Source organism: Sturnus vulgaris, chromosome 5, assembly GCF_052056855.1.
Source record: "Sturnus vulgaris isolate bStuVul1 chromosome 5, bStuVul1.hap1, whole genome shotgun sequence".
Lineage (NCBI taxonomy): Eukaryota > Metazoa > Chordata > Aves > Passeriformes > Sturnidae > Sturnus > Sturnus vulgaris.
In genome coordinates this window covers 17,526,861-17,544,513 of record NC_142247.1, presented here as the reverse complement: position 1 = coordinate 17,544,513, position 17,653 = coordinate 17,526,861, and the positions used below count along the sequence as shown (strand labels likewise).

Here is a 17,653-nt window from a genome sequence, read left to right as displayed (position 1 = left end):
GTGAAACATCTCAAGCAAGTTCTCTTTCTTCATGACAGTCTCTGCAGGACTGGCCAACTTGAACCTGAGCCGTGACTTTGAGAATTTCATAAGGGTTGAGATGACAGTGTTGAAACCTGAGCAGTGAGCAAAGCTATTTACTCCATGTGGGAGGAGCTGAGCAGGCTGTTAGCAAGTGAGGAGGTGCAGTCAAGTAGAGCTGCCAGCAGTGCCTGGGAAGCCTTGGTGGTCATTCATCACCACTCTCAGGTTTGCTCCTGGAATTACTTCTCAGCTAAAACTGCACTGGACTTGGAAATACCAGAGAACAGAAGAATATTTGATGAAAGAAATTTGCCTCTCTCAGCTGCTGTCCAACTTGTAACCTCGTGGTTTAGGTATAATTTTTTTCTGAATCAAATATCAGTGCTGAAGGCAAGTATATCTTTAATACCCTCTTTATTAAATAGGAAAAAAACACTTTTACTTCAAATCCACATGCAAAAATCAGGTGTTGGATAAAACCTTCATAGGTATGATAGTCTAACTGTTTTCTTTTTCTGTTTTCTGCATGCTGCAGAAAGAGTGTGTTTATACTGCATGTAGAGAATTATTTATGACCTTTTCATGGACTGAGGGGAGAATTCTTCTGGAAAAGGTAGTCATGTTGAAATGTCAGGGCAAATTACTCTCAATTGTAGGGCAACTCTAAAAGGCTTCTTCCTTCCTCTACTACACTAAGCTTTCCTTACTCTTTCTTTTTTCTCTAGCTTTCACAAAGTTTGGTTTTAAGCTTTTGGCTTTTCCTTGGGTACCCCTAAGGGGAAAAGGATTATTTGTTTGCTTTGCATCACTAGACATAGTCTTAGTTGTATTACTGCATCAGTATCAGTTTGTAGAATGTGCTAGTTATTTTAAACTTCTGAAATCTCTATAAAAAGGATTATAATGAAAATTTCTCATTTGAGTAGTCCAGATGGATTTGCTTTGAGTTCAATTTCATTGAATTCATGCCTTCACAATTTAGAGAGGGCTTTTTTTTTTAAGACTGTGTTTTTTTTTCAGAGGTAAATATTTTTCCATTGGAGAAATGTTTTAAAACTAAAACCAGACTTTGTCATAAATCTTCACATGTTATCAGAATTCCATGTATCTTCTATTTGACTTTGTTTGGTACACTGAGATTTTACATTTTGCTCCAGGTAATATCCTGGAGGAATGTCTTAAGCACGGGATTAAGATTGGTTTTTCAGCCAGCATTTACTATTGAAGAAGCCCTGATTGAATATCTGATGTGAGAAATGTGTTCTGTCCTTTAGAAAAATATATACATTAAATAAGTTTTCCTTCTCTAAAGAGATTGACTGAGAATGGATTCTTCCCCTGGTGCTCCCCCCCCACCGTCTTGCTCCGAGATACATGAAGTAAATATTTCAGACATGTTGGGGTTTTTGTCTTCCTACTGATATAGGTGTTTTATAAAACAGAGAAACCAGGAAACTATCTTTCTGTTTCAGTGGCTTACTTAGTCTAATGCCTCCTATCATGACTTAATGCCTCCTATCATGACTTACACTTTTGTTATGAAAAAAACTCATATATTCATTTACAGATACACTGTGTCACCTTATGCCTTTAAGCTAAAGTGCAGATACTTCCCTATTTATGCAGGCTTTTCTGCCATGTCTGATTTACGCAGTTGGACTTGGCTGTAGTTCTATTTGTGAGTATCTGAAACTGTATAAACTTCTTAGCTGTGTATGAGAGTGCATTTTCTAAGTATATAAATTTTTAAAGCACTCAAAACTAATACTAAAAGGATAGAGAGCTGCCTGGGATTTAGTCTAAGGTCACTAAGTCTGTTTCATCAGTAGATGGACCTATTCTGTTTGAATTTATTTTCGGGAAGGAGAGAAGAAGAAAAAGGATTTATGGGTTTTTTTTAGTCTTTGGTGGGGGAAGGGGTGAGGAGATGGAGGAAGCTTAAATTGGGAGGGTTTTTTTTTTTATCATCCTCTGTTTTAGTGGTGAGACAGAGTCATATTTTGGTAAAAGGCTCAGAGCCTGCCTCTCCTGTGTTGCTGTTGATTTAAAGCAGAAGGCACTTAGAATACCTGGATAACAGCTTCCTTGACTGGAGAGAGCATCAGAGAGGGAAAATGTAACATTATCCGTTTTGAAATTCTTAATTTTATCTACCCAAAGAGTTCTGTTTCAGTTCTAAATGGAGAAAAGGGCATAGGAAGGAGAAAGAGGTATTTTAATCTGTTCCTGTTTACAGTTTGGCTACATGAGCAGTGTCAAGGGACCTGAGAGAGCATGGAGAGAAGTAAGGGAAAGGCCTTCAGCATTATGTTGTTTCCCGAGACCCCTGGGAATACAGCCACTCCTTAGGAACGTGAACTTAAGGTGGCAGAGGAGACCCAGTTGTGAAACAAGCTGGTGGGCTGGCAGGTAGGGCCCAGCAGCTGGAGGCAGATGCAGACCAGGTGGTGTGCAGGTGTCTGATGGAGGAGCCTCCCCTCCCTTTAGTCTGTGACCCAGCCATTCCAGTAGGAAAGAGTGTCAGCAGGGTGTTCTGGGCAGGAGCACAGCCCTGACTCTGAAAGGGGAGATAACAGAGGATACACTTGCTTCTGTGTGTAAGGGGAGTTCCACTGCATCTTTCTCTTTATTTCAATTAGAAAAAAAAAGAAAATGCATATTCTGAATAGATTTGGACCAAGGTATTTGCTTTCTTTTGTAGTTAAGACAAATATGGAGAGGTGATATAGAGCTGTGTTTATTAAAACAAACAAAAAAAACCCTAAACAAAACCAAAGAGAAAAAAGGTGGTTCTCCCTCCTTGCATTTTCTCCTCATTGCCCTGCCTCTCCACTCCTTTAGTTTTTGCTTTTTCTGTTCCTTTTGGGACATCTGGACAAGAACTGTTTCAGCTGAAGGAAGCATGAGACACAGGATTGGATAAATGGAGACAGGCCTGAATACATGATGGCTGTCCAGTTTTTCCTACTCCCTGGGCTTAAGTGAATTATGTTTTTCATATAGCATATAGTGGTTTCTATTGATGGCTATCTATGCCTCATCTTTGTTTTTTTCTGGTACGTCTTTTTACCTTGTCATATATTGGGAAGTTAACTGCACTTCTTTTTATAAGGAGATGAAGTAAATAGTATTGTTTGAAGATTAATCACGTTCACACTACTATTGATTTAATTTATGGCGTGCAATTCACTTTTTAAGAAAAAGAGACCTGTAATATTGAGTAAGCTAAGAACTCAAGTTCTTATTTTCAAGGCAATTCTTGGTGTCCTGTTGTCCTTTTTTTTTAGTAGGGAATGTTTCAAAATCTGTTTTGTCAGAAGTAAGATTTGATGGGGAAAATGGGAGCAGCAGAGAAAGGAAAGGGAGTTCCACATTTGCAAGAGTGACTGTGCACACTAGTCATGGTGGCAAAGAGGCTGCTGATGTGACAAGCAGTAGATAAAGGTGGTTAGGAAGAGATTATTTGACTTTATTCTGGTAGCTGCCAGTAGGAGGAGTTTGGATTTCTAGTCTTGAAGCACAGTTTACTGGAATATTTATTATGTTTAAAATTTAAGCTGGCCCATTTAAGTGTTTTATTCATTGAATAAAATACTCGGGGCATTAATAATAAAAAGCTTTTTTTGTAGAGATTATTTAGGACAGCTCTTCCATGAGTCAGGCTGGTTTGTATATAAAAATACGGGAGAATTTTGAGAAGAAAAAGCAATTGCCTCACCTTTTAAAGAAAAATAAGAAATGAAGATGTAGAGGCCATGGCAGTCAGTTGACAGGCGAGTGCCTGAACAGGAAAGTTCAGCTTGGCTGCATAATGAAAATTATTGACTCCCTTTTCAGATTCCCATAGTGTACCACAATATCAAACTGGGAAGTCACATAGCTCATAACTTGTCCTTTGTTCAGGATAAATTTGGGACTTGAAAGACTAACAGGAAAATGATTTAAGGAATCCTTGAAACATAAACACCATTTTTGTGTGCTTAGAAATGAGTAGGACCAAAACTGAGAGGTAAAAACTGAGATGTGGTGTGTTAAACAAAAAAAAAGGAGCTGAAGCAAAGCCATTCCACTTTAAGCATCCTAAGGGCTTTGATAGAGGAGCATAGTGTTGCTTGGCTTGCTGCTGATTTGGCAGCCTCTGTCTCTTCACTGCATTTTTCATGTGCGCCCTTCGTTTGTTTCTTTTTTTTTTTTCCTCTTTTGTATCTTACTCATCAGAATGTGAGGTAAAAGGCTGCTACTGCAACACTCTTGCTCCAAGCAGCTTATGCTAACCAGCTTTCACAGCCAGCATAATCCTTACACAAACACCTTAACTCATGAAGGAAGAAGGTCCAGTGCGACGTAGGTTTTCCTCATGCGCTGGGATTTCGTCGGTGTTTTCTCCAAGAGCTGATGGCCGAAAGCTCGTGCGGAATGCTTCGTTTGGCGGATACAATGAGCTCGCTCCTGCTCTGCCAGGTTTGTTCCCGTCTTGCGTTTCTTAAAAATGTACAGAGGCGAATAGAATTTCCACCTCAGATTTTCACGCTTGAATGAAAGTAATGTACTGAGATGTCGGTAGAAATCAGAAAGAGTACCGCTTGTATGCATTTAGATAACAGCTCTTTGTAGTGGCAAGATTTGCAGACAGGGAAACGAGTAAGTTAGCTTTTACACTGCCACAAATCTCACTTTAAAATGCAGTGTTGTATCTGAGACTGACTGGAATGTTTGTTTTGGTTGTTTGGGCTTTTAGGACTGAGGTTCTGTGATGTGGTTTATAAATGCCTTCCTCTCTTGTACTTTCCACTCCCCCCGCTCCCCTTCACATAATAGATCTGCTTTAAAATTGTAAGGTACAACAGAGGGTTTTCATTTAGCTGTAACTGCTGGAAAATTTGCAGGCTGGTCATCAATGGCTTGGCATAAAATGACAAGATAGAAAATGAGAGCTAAAAACGTAGTCTTGCTGAACTCTGTAGTGCAAGATTTTGACGACTTACAAACCCTGAAAGGGCTTTAATCTCCTTTTGCTCAGATTTGTTGTTGCCTGGAAATCAGTACTGGAATATTGAAATGAATTTGTAGATCATTGCATGTCATTGTTCATAATGTGTACTTCTGACGTGAATTTCAGTAGTTTATTTCAGAAAGCCTCAGTGTTTGAGAATACGTTACAAGGTCACCCATTCCTGAAGGGGGACATAGTACAAATTATGCGTTCTTCCCAGAATTGTTCTGGATGTGTGATTTGTCTTGTGCATGTGCAGAGATGCACTTTATTGTGTAGTCCCACAGGGCCAGGATACTGGGGGGGAAGGAAAGGGGGAATAAAATCGTTTTCACTTTCTATTGCGTGCCTCTTGCAGCATGGCTCACTGAATTTGTAAGCCCTGGAGCAGAGTGAGGTGCAGAGCATGGGGGAGGTTGCAGACACCGTGTTTTACTAAACTTGTTTTATCCTGGAATGCTTTCTTTCACTCTGTTTCAGGAAATGATTAGCCTTCTACCAAGTCTAACACTGAGTTTTATTCAAGCTGCTCACAAAATAAAAGATCTCAAAGCTTGAAAGCCTGGGGTTGGCAACTAGACAGGTGCTTCGTACCTTTAAAATAAATATGAGTAGTCTGGTAATAAGTGGGGGAAAAAAAAAGGTCTAATTTTGTATTTGCTTCCTTTCTGTATAGAATTCTGCAATTAAAACTGATCACTGTTCATAAGCAGGCAATGAATGACTATTTAAAATGCAGAATGGAAAGCAGTTTTTAATTAAAAAATTCAAGTGTGTGCATAGAATTAAAAAATGCTGTGTCTTTTGGAATCTTACATATATCTCTGAAGAATTTCAACATTCCTAACATGCTTAATGAACATTCTTTATATACTCTTTCACATTAGTTTAAGCAAAGAATAATTGTCTGTTTTAAATGTATAATCACATGTATAATTACAGTGATGATAGTCTTTGGCTTTTTTATTTTTATTTTTTTTTATTTTGTGTGGTGCTTACAAAAGAAAACACAACTATTAGAAAATACATAAAAGGACTTTGCTTACTTTTCTTATTACTTCGCTTTTGAAGTCCATGGAGGAATCTGTATAAGTTAATATGGCATTGTACTCTTAAATCTAATTGTCAATAAGCTTTTGAAAATCAGTCAGTTAAAAAGATTATGGTTCCCTGGGCTCAGTTCTTTAAAAAGATTTTTCCTTCTTTTCTGATGTGTTTATTATGTGCACCCATATTGATAATTCCCTCATAGTTCTTCCAGAAGCATTTTCCAGCTCAATTATTTGTTCCTCAAAACTGCACTTGTGCACCAGTAATCAAATCAGGCTGTTCCTTTCTTTTCACTTGGAAGTCAGTAATATTGTTGCTTGGATTGCTATTTGTCATCTTTTCATGCATTGCATTGCTTTTTTACTGTTTTTTTTTATGTTTGAAAAAGAGCCTTCAGTGGATAGTAATTATTTCTTTTATGGATAAAATAGATCTGACATTAAAAAGTAACATGCTTATTTTCTGATGTATTTTTCTCATGTATCATAATTGCAGATGGCATTTACTGAGAGGTACAAAACAAGTATTCAAGATGTTAGTTATGTGGTTGGTTTTGGTTTTTCTCTTCCTTCAAATTTGACTGAAAGGACAGATTGTGGGTGCAACTTCAAAAAGTATATGCAATGCTTGAAAATTGAAATCTATTACCTAAACATTTTTTTTTAAACTGTACCCTGGCACAGTCTTTATCCTAAATAATTTTTAATTTTAGACTGTATTTAGCCTCGTTTTTTGTCAGCAACAGTGTTTTGAAGGTTTTTTTTGAGGGGGGTATTGGCTACATAACCTGTCTCAATCTCTAAAGCAGCACTGTTTGATTTTGTTTCATCGACCGCTTGTATGCAAGGGTTCTGGTTTCTCTGTCAGGCTCTTAAATCTCTCTGAAAGCTCTGAGTTTTAATGCAGATTTTCTGCATGTTTGGAAGAGCCTGCAAATTTTGGAGGAAATGCTGAGTGCTCACAATAGGAATGCATAATGAACAGTTTGCCTTGTTTTCTGAGGTCATACCATGAACTGTGGCTGACTGCTCTGGCGTTGGGATCAGCTTTCAGAGCCCGTGGCACCTGTGCTGTTAAGATAAGGAAGGTCACCCTGGTCTGTTAAGATGTAGTGTTGCTCTGGACACAGTCGTTGATGCTCAGAACTGCTTTAGAGAGTTCAGTAGGGATGCTCCTAACTCTAAAGATTGCTTTCAGGATTGTAGGTAGAAAATGATAAATAAATTCAAAGGATTCAACAGAGAGGAAATTACTGAAAGAGACTGGCTTCAACACCTGAATTTCTACATTGTGAAATGTGAGCTCAGGTTGTTTCATTAAAGAGCTGCTGATTGACTTACAAGGTGGGAAAGAACAAGTAAGCTAAAATATTAAGCCCAAAACCACTCTTGATAAATATTGAAAAACTTGAAACACTTTCTTTTTATTGCACCCTGCTTCTAACCTCTTGTGCTCTGGCAGTGTCTGCCCCAGACAGCTGTCTGTATTGTGAGCTTATCCCTCCACACAGAGGGAGGCTACCAGTAGGATGGTGGGGGATGCAAAACTGTCTGACTGGGTTTCCTCACAGACCGAGATGGGGCAGTGCAAGTGCAAGGTGTTCCAGGAGGTGCAGCACCCTGACTTGGCTTTGCTAATGAACCCCTGAGAGAGCCTCTTTCTGTGCTGTGGGTGAGGAGGGGAACAGTCTGTGTGGTGGGTAAGTTCATCAGTCAGCTGGCACACACACCTCTCCAGCTCCAGGCACTGAAAGCAAGGAAGTGAAATTCATGGAAATGCAACTGAACTTTGCTCTTCATGTACAGTTCTCTGGGACAGAATAGTTCTTTCTGGTTTCATCTCTTCTTGGTGATGCAGAACTTGCTTGTGAAAATAGAAAATGTATGTCTGTTGGATAAGGGTGTATAAAGTCCTTAAAACTGTTGTGCTTTAGAAAGCAAGCTTGGAATTACAACTTCTCGTCTGTAAGAACAATCCTGACTTAGCACTTCCTTGCTGATTCCGCCTCACTAAGGCTTCTATATGTGCCATTAAATAAACACAAGTGGGAAAGTCGTTAGAAAATGCCTGCATTGCATTCTCAGTGGGATTTGATTCCTTTTGAGGAATTTCATTTGGGCACGGGATGAGGAGGAAGCCTCTGCTATGGTTCTGGTGTGTGACTGCCTAAGTCTGGCATTGAATCCAGTAACTTCTCAGTGAACTAAGGCAAGTGTAGCCTCTGAGGCTTTAAACAACCTTTGTTTTGTTTCATGCCTGGTAACTAGTGCTGTAGAAAATGTGCTTTTGCATTTGGTATTATATAGGAAATGTGGCTTCTGGTGTCTGGATTTTTTGCGGATTCCCTAGTACCTCAAACCTGCATGTCAAGGTACTTCTCCCTCTTGTCAAATAGTCTTCTACATTATAGGTTTTCATTAGCTGAACAAATCTATTGCAGGTGTGTTGGAAGAATTTAAAAATGAAGGATTTAATGAACTATACCCGGGTGGTGCTTCTATGATGATGTGTGAAAGTTGTTTGTAAAGGCATATAGGGGTTCCTTTCTGTGAAAGTAAAATGAGATATTGTACTGCAGTATGTAGTTTTTAAAAATCTGGTCTTAAAAAGGGGTATCTGCACAAGATAATAAATATAAAGGAAGAAAAATCCCCAGAAGACTGATTACCAGACCAAAATCAAGAGGAATCCTGAGATTTCTCATGTAACCTGGAGATCAACCTAATGCCCCTTTAACTCCATGAACCTTCCCAAGATGTGTAATTGTGACAAATGAATCAGTTCTGCCTTAGAGTTTCTAGGTATTATAAGTTATGGAAGGCTGAAGATAATAGTAAGAAAAAAAAGAATTTCTACTATGGACAAACTAGCCAACACTGCTACAGAAAGTTAAAAATCCTTTCAGAGCTCATAGTTTCCCCTTACATACACAATTTCCCTTGAAGAATGTGAAATCAGGGAGTTTCTCTGGTAAGTCTTCTCATTTCAGGGATCAGAATACCAATTTCTGTTTCAAAGTTGGGACCATGCCCAGAGGGATGCTCCAAAGCACTGGTGGTGCCCATGGGTGCAGCGTGCCTGCTGGTGCCATGTCTGGTGTGGTGTTGGAGGGTGCAGTGTCCTGCTGATGCTGTGCAGGGTGTCCCTGCTGGTGCAGTGCCCTCTCATGGGCACAGCTCTTGGACACCCCTGTGCCAGGCTTCTCAGCTGCCTGAAATCCGTGCATGACTTGATGGTCTCATCTGCCTCCTCTCCAGGGGGTGTGTAAATGATGACATACTGACTTACTCGGATAAATGCACTGTGCAATTTGTTTTATTCCTGTTTATAAAAGCTCCGTGCTGCCACCACCCTTTTCAAATAAAATGGATCAATGAGTGAGATGGGACTTGGAAGCACAGTAGGCAATTTTTCTGAGAGGGTGCCAGGTTCTCAGTATATAGTCTCTGGCACATAGCAGCTATGTGGCAGCACCCATACCAGTTGTGTCCCTGTTTTCCATTGTCACACGAACACCAACCTACTTTGCTTTTTGGATACTGGAGAAGTGTGGGGTTTGTCACAGGAGAGAAACAGGGGATTTTGACAACTGTTTGAATATAAAGCCTTGTAGTTATGCTTCTTCAGTGTCAGTGGTATAGTATAGTATAAATTCAAGGCTAATGTTTTCCTTTTTCTTGCAAAAATATCCTGACTGGTGATTTTAATCAGATTTGCTTTCATGTAGGTAGTATTTAACAATTAACTAGCTATAGAAAACTGCAGAAATGAACAAACAAAAAAAGGACTTTATTTAGGGCTCTTCTCTATTGCCTGCATTTGCAAGTAGGAGAGAATGAAAAAATAAAAGGACAAAATTTGGCATGTTATATTTACAATTCATCGGGTTATTGGATCAGGTGCAGCATTATCCAAATGCCGTGGACTGTTCTTGCCTCTTAGTGCCAAGTATTAAATTAGTGTATATGGTAGTAGCTGTTATGTTTTCAACTGATGAGACAGATTGGTATGTATATGTTATTTGAAAATCTGATTTACTTGTATTTTTTTATGCTAAACACATTGGCAAATTTATTTCAAAAGCTAGTTCACATATATTTTGTTGATGAATTTAAGTCATTTGCAACAATATTGTTTTCTCTTTAAGGTTTTGACAGAGGGAAGGATGATACGTCACAAAATAAAGATGATTCGGCGTATTCTATGTCAAAAAGCAAGGTAAAGAGAACAACTTCCTAACCTGTCTTAAAAATGTTGATATGTAAAGGAGTTACACATTTTTAATTAAAGGCAAATGTATTTAACTTCTGTTGTAGAATCTTGAAGATTACTCTTCACATTCAGCAATAGATCAAGGTTAAAGGGAATCTCTTTATATAGTTCCTAGGATGACATCACATCCAAATCTGTGGTTCAAAGCAGTGAAAATTAAATATGAAGTCTTCTTCCTGTCATCTTTGAGTGGGATGTTGCCATGCCATAGAGTTTAAATTGCCTTGCCATACAGTTTAAAGGCTCTATCAGCTGCGTGGTGTTCTATTTTCTGCTAGGATTTCCACTGTCTTTTAGAGAGGCAAATGTGCTAACATACACTTAAACAGATTGTTGGGGTCCAGCAGCTGTGGGTTGCTCTGGAAGGTGATGATGTGATCTAGAGCACAGCTAGCTCCCAGGGTAAAAGGGGAAGTTCCTGCTTTTTGCTGCTTTTGCACACAGCAGTTCTCAGAGCACTCTGTCCTGGGCACAGGCAGCCACACCCCTTGGAGATGGGGCTTGCACTCGAGGCCTGAACACAGTTTTTTTGTGTGGTGTTTGATAGATCAGAGACATAAAAAGAAACATTACAAAGATGCTGAAGGAAAACGAAGAGACTTAAAGATGATGGTAGCATTTCCAGGTTTAAATGGTGTCATTGAAATTGCAATGGGATAAGCAGTTTAGGTTCTGCAGCTCGTGCTGCAGTCTTGTGTGTAGCTAAGCATTTCAAACTGTGGGGGTCTTACACATGACTTGGAATTACAAAACTTCGTATATTTTTGCTTTTCTGCATCCTAGAGCCTCACTTGTCAGTGATATCAAGGAAGTATCCTTTACCACCCAGCTTTCTTGTGATCAAAATATTTATATTGGTCCAGAAACCTCAAAATCCGTTTGACTTGGAAATCAAGTTATTATGATCTCCTTTGACTTGGATTTATTCTAGACTCTGAAGAATCATTTATCTTTCACTATCCAATTCCTTTTTCCTCTCCCTTATATTTATTTTTCTTAGTTCTTGTCTTAACACGATCTTAAGTCTTTGGGTTCTTTGCTATTACATTTTTTTGTGTCTTTCTGTCAAAGATGAGACCAACATTACTACTTCTGCTAATACATGTTGTTCTTCACTTTTTTTTTTTTTTTTTTAAATTGCGGCATGTAGGGCTTGATTTTACTAGTGGAAGTGAAATAGCATCCCTTCTTCCTAAGGGAGAATGGAAAAGTAGTGATGGGACTTGCCTGGAATCTTGTACTGAATGTACCTTGCTGGGAGTTTCAGCAGGTTCTCTTAAAACGTTTTCTTCTACATTTTTTATCCTATCCACTTTGAGTAGATACAATAGATTACTGGCTTAAAAATATACAGATCACTGACCTTTCTCATAACATTGAACAGCTAAATGTAGACCTTCACTCAGTGTCATATTAATGAGCTTTAAAACTGAGACAATGAGAAAATGAGTTTTTGTAGCCTGGGAAACTGCCTGGTTTGGGGCTTTTCTATGCATGACCTTTAGCTTGCCTTAGCTTTCTGATAGTGAGCAACTAGAATATTTATGAATGTTTTGCTTAAGTTGTTCCATTATAGCTTGCATAATGAGTTCATTACCTCTTCTTATGTGACAGTGATAATCATTTTTCCCCTCTTCTGTTACTACATTTAAAGTACTGTATTTCCTTTAAATTCTAGAGAGAGGAATTTAATTTCAAGTTGTACACTCATCTTAAAGTGAAATTTTGAGTGTCAAGAATATACCTTTATTACAAGATGTTTCCTTCATTTTTCCAAGGCAGATACAGAAGTTAAAGAACATTAACTTATCATTAAAAAAATTTTGAGCTAAAATTACATTTTGCCTGTTATTGCACATATCTTTTTTACAGTAACTAAGTAGACTCCTGTAAAGTCTTAGTTCTGAATTAAAGATGTAAAGTAGAATCCAGGTTAAATAGTTCTGTACAGCTTGTGACTCTTTAGGCTTTGTGTCTTTTGTTTGAGCAGCCTGTGAGTTAAGAGAATGCTCAAATGCACTGTTTTTATTATAGCTGTAAGTTTTACTCTAAGCTTGCATATTTTTTGACTGTCATTTTATAGTATTCCAAAATACGAATTGAGTGAATAGACTTTGTACTGTTGTTTGAGATTTGAAATGTGGAACATCTTGAGTGTCAGTTTTGATAAAATGTCCTTGAATTTGATTTGAATACACAGTTTAGAATGTTACATTGTTTTGAGTTTGGAATTTTTTTTTTTTTTTTTGACAAGGCAGAAATTTTGGGTCCACTAGGCTTGTGTTTCAGTGCACAAAGAAATACAACTCTGTAATTTATCTGAAGTTTTATATACTGAATACCTAATGTTCTCTGACCTCCAATAGGAATGGTATGAAAACTCTCATAAACTCCTCTTAGGCTCCTGTTTCTCTCCCTTTTTTTTTTCATCCCCTAAAGAGTGCTGTTCCCAAAGTGAATATTTGGTGGCTTGAGTTCCCTTTCAACCAGTAGGCAACAAGCCCCTGGGAGTAAACTTTGAACCTTACAAGACATGGGGGAGAGGTGGGGGGAGAAATCATGTGGTGCTGAGGCAGCTCACTGTCCTGCATGAGCAAGACTTGGGTGTCACAAACAAACCTGGCTCTTGTTCCTGCCTGATGGCACCGTGAGCTTCTTGAAGATGACTTACAAAGTAATCAGAGCGTGGAATTAGGGTGCAAGGAGCAGAACAAGTGCCATTAGTGGACAGTTGTACTCTGATGATTTACACAGCTCTGAATCCTAGACTGAAGAGGCTGTATTTTCCTTCATGAGTCACAGGGTAAGTGCCTCTAGAGCTGTCAAAATGTGGAAGAAGACAGCTGATTCTGTATTCTGATTCATATATCCTGGGAGTGATTTCTATATTAAAACACCTGGATTCTCCTAAAACATCCTCTCTCTGCTAAAATAATGCCTAACTATTCAAGCATGCTGTCTAGTAAACGTGAGCTCGTGTCTATGAGCTAACTATTTAGTGTGTATGGGTCAGCTGCTTCTGAAGGAACCTCAGACTTCTTTGCCATAAAACCCTTACAGAAAGAGACTCCATGAATAGGTGGTGAACAGCTCATGTTAAAAGTTGTGGTTTGTTGGTTTGTTTGGGTTTTTTTAACAGGGAAGCAGTAGAGATGTGAGAGGGAATGGGAATCTTGCAAACATAATTGCACTTTAAACACTTGCTCAAGTGCCAGCATCAGCAATATATTCTTGTATCTATCATTATAATTTATTTATTATGTGTGTTGTGAATTTCAGTCTGAATCCAAGCTTTTCAATGGCTCTGAGAAGGACATCTCTCAATCTGCAAGCAAACTTACAAAAAAAGAATCTCTCAAGGTAAGTTAATTTCCTAGTAAATCCTCATGGACTATAAATGCATTCACATAGTTTTACCTTTTTCTCTAATAAGAAAACAAAAGTGCCAAATAAATATTCCCTAAGTCTCATCATTAAGTATTGTGAGAAATTGGGCTATTGAGTCTCTTCAAATTTTACTGTATTTTTACTTGAATAATGGCTTTAATAATGCAGTCTTAGAAATGGCACAATATTGTAGAATAACTCAGAAGATTATAGATTATTTCAGATTGGCAGGGGCCTCAGGACATCTGCATGCAATGAAATGATAAATGGAATTAACAAAATTGCAATTTAAATGCATTTGTCCTACTTCTTCCCTCTGCACTGTAGCAAGACCAAATTCCACTGTTTGGTAGATAACATTTCAGGAGAAATGTAAAATTATTTGGCTTTAAATGAGGGAGATAAATTTCTGCAAATTTCTCCTAGGGGTAAAGACCACAGATCAGATAATGTACCTGTACGTTGGTTTGGTTGATTTTTTCCTCCCCTTTGATACTTACAGGAGTTTAAAAGTCCTCTGTTTTAAAATAGAAGTGCAGAAGAATCTGAAATTGGCTGTCATAGCTGCTTTTGAAGTAACTGTTCGCTCTTTGAAGTCAAATTCTCTGTTTTAAAACCGTTTTGCTGTATCTGTAGTGCAAATTGAATTTAGCAGGTTTTTCCTCAACTTGTATCCATCAATACCTTCTTGTGTTGATAACTGGCTTATGGCCATGACATTGTAAACATTTTTATTATTATTTACAGGTTCAGAAGAAAAACTACAGAGAAGAAAAGAAGAGAGCCACGAAAGAATTACTTAGCACGATCACGGACCCCGCAGTTATTGTTATGGCTGACTGGCTGAAGGTCAGAATCCAAGTGTGAAACCTGAGTTGAAGATGGAGCAGTTAGTTGCTTGCTGCTTTCTGGCCAGAATGAAAAAGGCTCAATCTTTTACTTGCTGTTAATGTTTTTCTACAGGCACAGCAGCCACTAATTGCATCCCGAGGTCTCTGTGCTCAAATCCTAGGGGACTAATAGAGGAACTTAGCTCCCATTTACTGCAGTCACCCTAGTCACATTATTGTGTGCATAGCCATCAACTTGGGATGAATTGGCTTTGCAATTTTCATTTTGTTCTTCTCATTTTACCCTTTGAAGTGGCTCTGTTACATATGTACCAATTGCCAAAATTACTCACTCAGATATTTGAATGCAGGTTTCTTTGTGTATTTCTGGCAATTTTCCTTTCCTCTCTTAAGAACTAGCTGGTACTGCTGTCTTAAAGACAGCAGTTCATATTATCAGCAGTAGTGCAGTTGAATTGTCATACTTCCCATATCAGGATGTGTGCATACCCATTTGTAGAACTGAGTATTCCTCAAGACAGAAGAACAAGCATACCTTTGTATTCTTTAATAAACCTGTGTAAACTTTTGAAAGACCTGATAAACTTTGCTTTGAAATAAAAGCTACTTTTGGTATTGACTTCATTGAAATACAACTGTAACTATTTATCTTCTAGATTCGTGGTACCTTGAAAAGCTGGACCAAACTGTGGTGTGTACTGAAACCAGGAGTGTTGCTTCTTTACAAAACTCCCAAAAATGACCAGTGGGTAGGAACAGTGCTGCTGAACGTTTGTGAACTCATCGAGAGGCCTTCTAAAAAAGATGGCTTTTGTTTCAAACTTTTTCATCCTTTGGAGCAGACCATATGGGCTACAAAGGTTAGTGGTAGCATGCCTGATTCTTAAGGGATGACTAGCATTAATCAGCTACAAGTAAAGACAACCTCAATGAAAAGCTGAACTGTGTTTTCTGTCTCAACTTCAGTGGTTTGTGTTGATTGTGAATATAAGTCCTCAACATATAGTCCCATTCATCAGAAAAAGTATTTGATTTATGCTGCTCTGTGTACTTAAAGAGCTTCAGAAGTGTGGAATGTGCCAAGGTTTGACATTAAAAAGGTTAATGCCATCACTGACAATCACATGAATTAAAGGAATGAGTGTTTAATGTTATATTTTACATCAGTCAAATCTGAGAAATTAAGGTGAGATTTGCTAGAATAAAGGAGTTTTGTTATAAACATTTCTTGGTGTCCAACTCTGTATTCATGTAATAAAATGTTACCTCAGTTCAATTTACTTGTCAGAGTCAAAAAGCAGATTACTTGCTTGGGCAATAACGGCTCATATTGCAACTTGTTAGCCAAGTCTGCTCCTTTTTGTTAAGATGTTAGGAAGATAAATGTTTTCATTCAGTTCCCCTGTCTGTTTGCCTTGTCATACATGGCATGATATTGTGAGCAGCTCTTACCTGTGTTGAAAAGCACAGGTGTGTTCTGCAGAACAAAGGTTTATTTCAGTATCTTGTAAGGATCTTTAATGCTTGCTCTTACTCACTGTTTGTAATCTGATAAACTATTTTAGTCCTTGTTTTGTGTTTACATGTGGAGAGGGGATGTGGAAGCACAGCACAAGTGAACATATTTTCCTTCTAAAATAACATCTTGCTTTAGATGAAATTACTGTACAATATTAGGACCCTTGTTATAATTATACCCTCTAAAATATACATTTTACAATCTCACAATACCTCTTCTAGATCTTAAATCGATAAGATGTATTGTCACATCTGTAGAATATGCTGTGTTAAATTTGTCATCCTTTTCTTAAGGAAGTCAGTATAATTCTGGATGCTTGTGGTCATTCTGGATTGTGATAATTTATCAGTGTTATCTAAGTTGACCAAACTTAGATCAAATCACTTGTAGTTTCTTTTGAATAATTTTATTTTATTGTTGCTTAGGCAAACTTTTCAGTAATTAGTGGTGATCTCACATTTGCAGAACACAAACTCCATATCCTTTTCCAAAGGTATAGCATTTGGTGTTAATGTGCTTTATTTATTATATATATACATACATTGCAAAGTGGTGGCCTGTCTGCAGGAGATCACAAATCAGTCTTATATTTCTTTATTGCTTGGCAATGAGAAATGGATTTGTTTGTTTTTTTAACTAGATATTTAGAATTTAGAGGACATGCCCTACCAGATTTTTACTTTTTTAAGGTAGGTCAAATTTTGAACCTGAACAAGTTGATATTGTCCATTCTAAATGTGCTGAGAGCTGGAGTGGCGTTTGTTCATTTTGGTATGGCTATTTGCAGTTGAGAATTACTGGATTCTATTAGATAAAAGGCCTTTAAGTTGAAACCCTTTTCTGCCTTGTTTACCTAGTCAATCATAATGTCCTAGTTACAGATTTATTATCACGAGGCAAACTTGCATAAGTGTAATAGCAGTTGACTGATCTAGAGTAGATTTTCCAGAAAGAGCCTCAAGTCCAAGGCAAAGTGAGCTTTGTTTGCAGTTAGTGCAGAAAGATAGCATTGCTAAAAACATGGATAGAGGTATAAGTACTGCAGGAGATCTCATTTGAACACACTACCCATGGTGTGTCCTTCTGGCAGACTGCAAATTCTCTTCTGCAGTAGTTTGTGACCAGTCACTTCACATGCTCCCTTAAGCCTCTTGCTGTGGTCTTTGATGTTCCTCCTGCACTGTGAGGTAGCTGATGCACTGTACCTTGTTCATCTTCCTTGTGTGCCTGGTCCTGATGCCATTTCAGTTTTCTGCAATTAGTAATTAGAAAAGTTAATGCAAATAATTTTTTATGAGTAAATTCAGCCATGGTGACTGCGTACCAGTTTTCATTGTTCTCTTTGAAACAATGTTCATGGCATTTCAGTTTTCCTGACATGAATATTCTGTAAAAAGTAAACTTCAACATTTTTTCAATCTAATGGAATTTTTAATCTGACCATTGGCTTGGAGTAGTAGCATCATTCCATCAGAAACAGAGACAATCCAAATAAAGTCACCCAGCAAGCAGGAATTAATGTGCCTCTTGTACAGATCACTAACTACTGGAAGTTGG

General features: G+C 38.0%; 1 protein-coding gene across 8 annotated transcripts in view; it reads left to right on the top strand.

The window, feature by feature from the left end:
- OSBPL8 (oxysterol binding protein like 8) overlaps window positions 1–17,653 on the top strand; it is a 79,998-nt gene that overhangs the window by 44,043 nt on the left and 18,302 nt on the right. For 7 of the 8 annotated variants that reach the window (XM_088164967.1, XM_014891941.2, XM_014891938.2 and 4 more), the window contains 4 exons: window positions 10,215–10,285; window positions 13,619–13,699; window positions 14,474–14,575; window positions 15,234–15,437. In XM_088164967.1, coding sequence (XP_088021093.1) covers window positions 10,215–10,285; window positions 13,619–13,699; window positions 14,474–14,575; window positions 15,234–15,437 — 458 coding nt within the window. Of the gene's footprint in view, window positions 1–4,247; window positions 4,486–10,214; window positions 10,286–13,618; window positions 13,700–14,473; window positions 14,576–15,233; window positions 15,438–17,653 lie in introns of those variants that run through there. The other variant, XM_088164966.1, reaches the window with a different exon arrangement.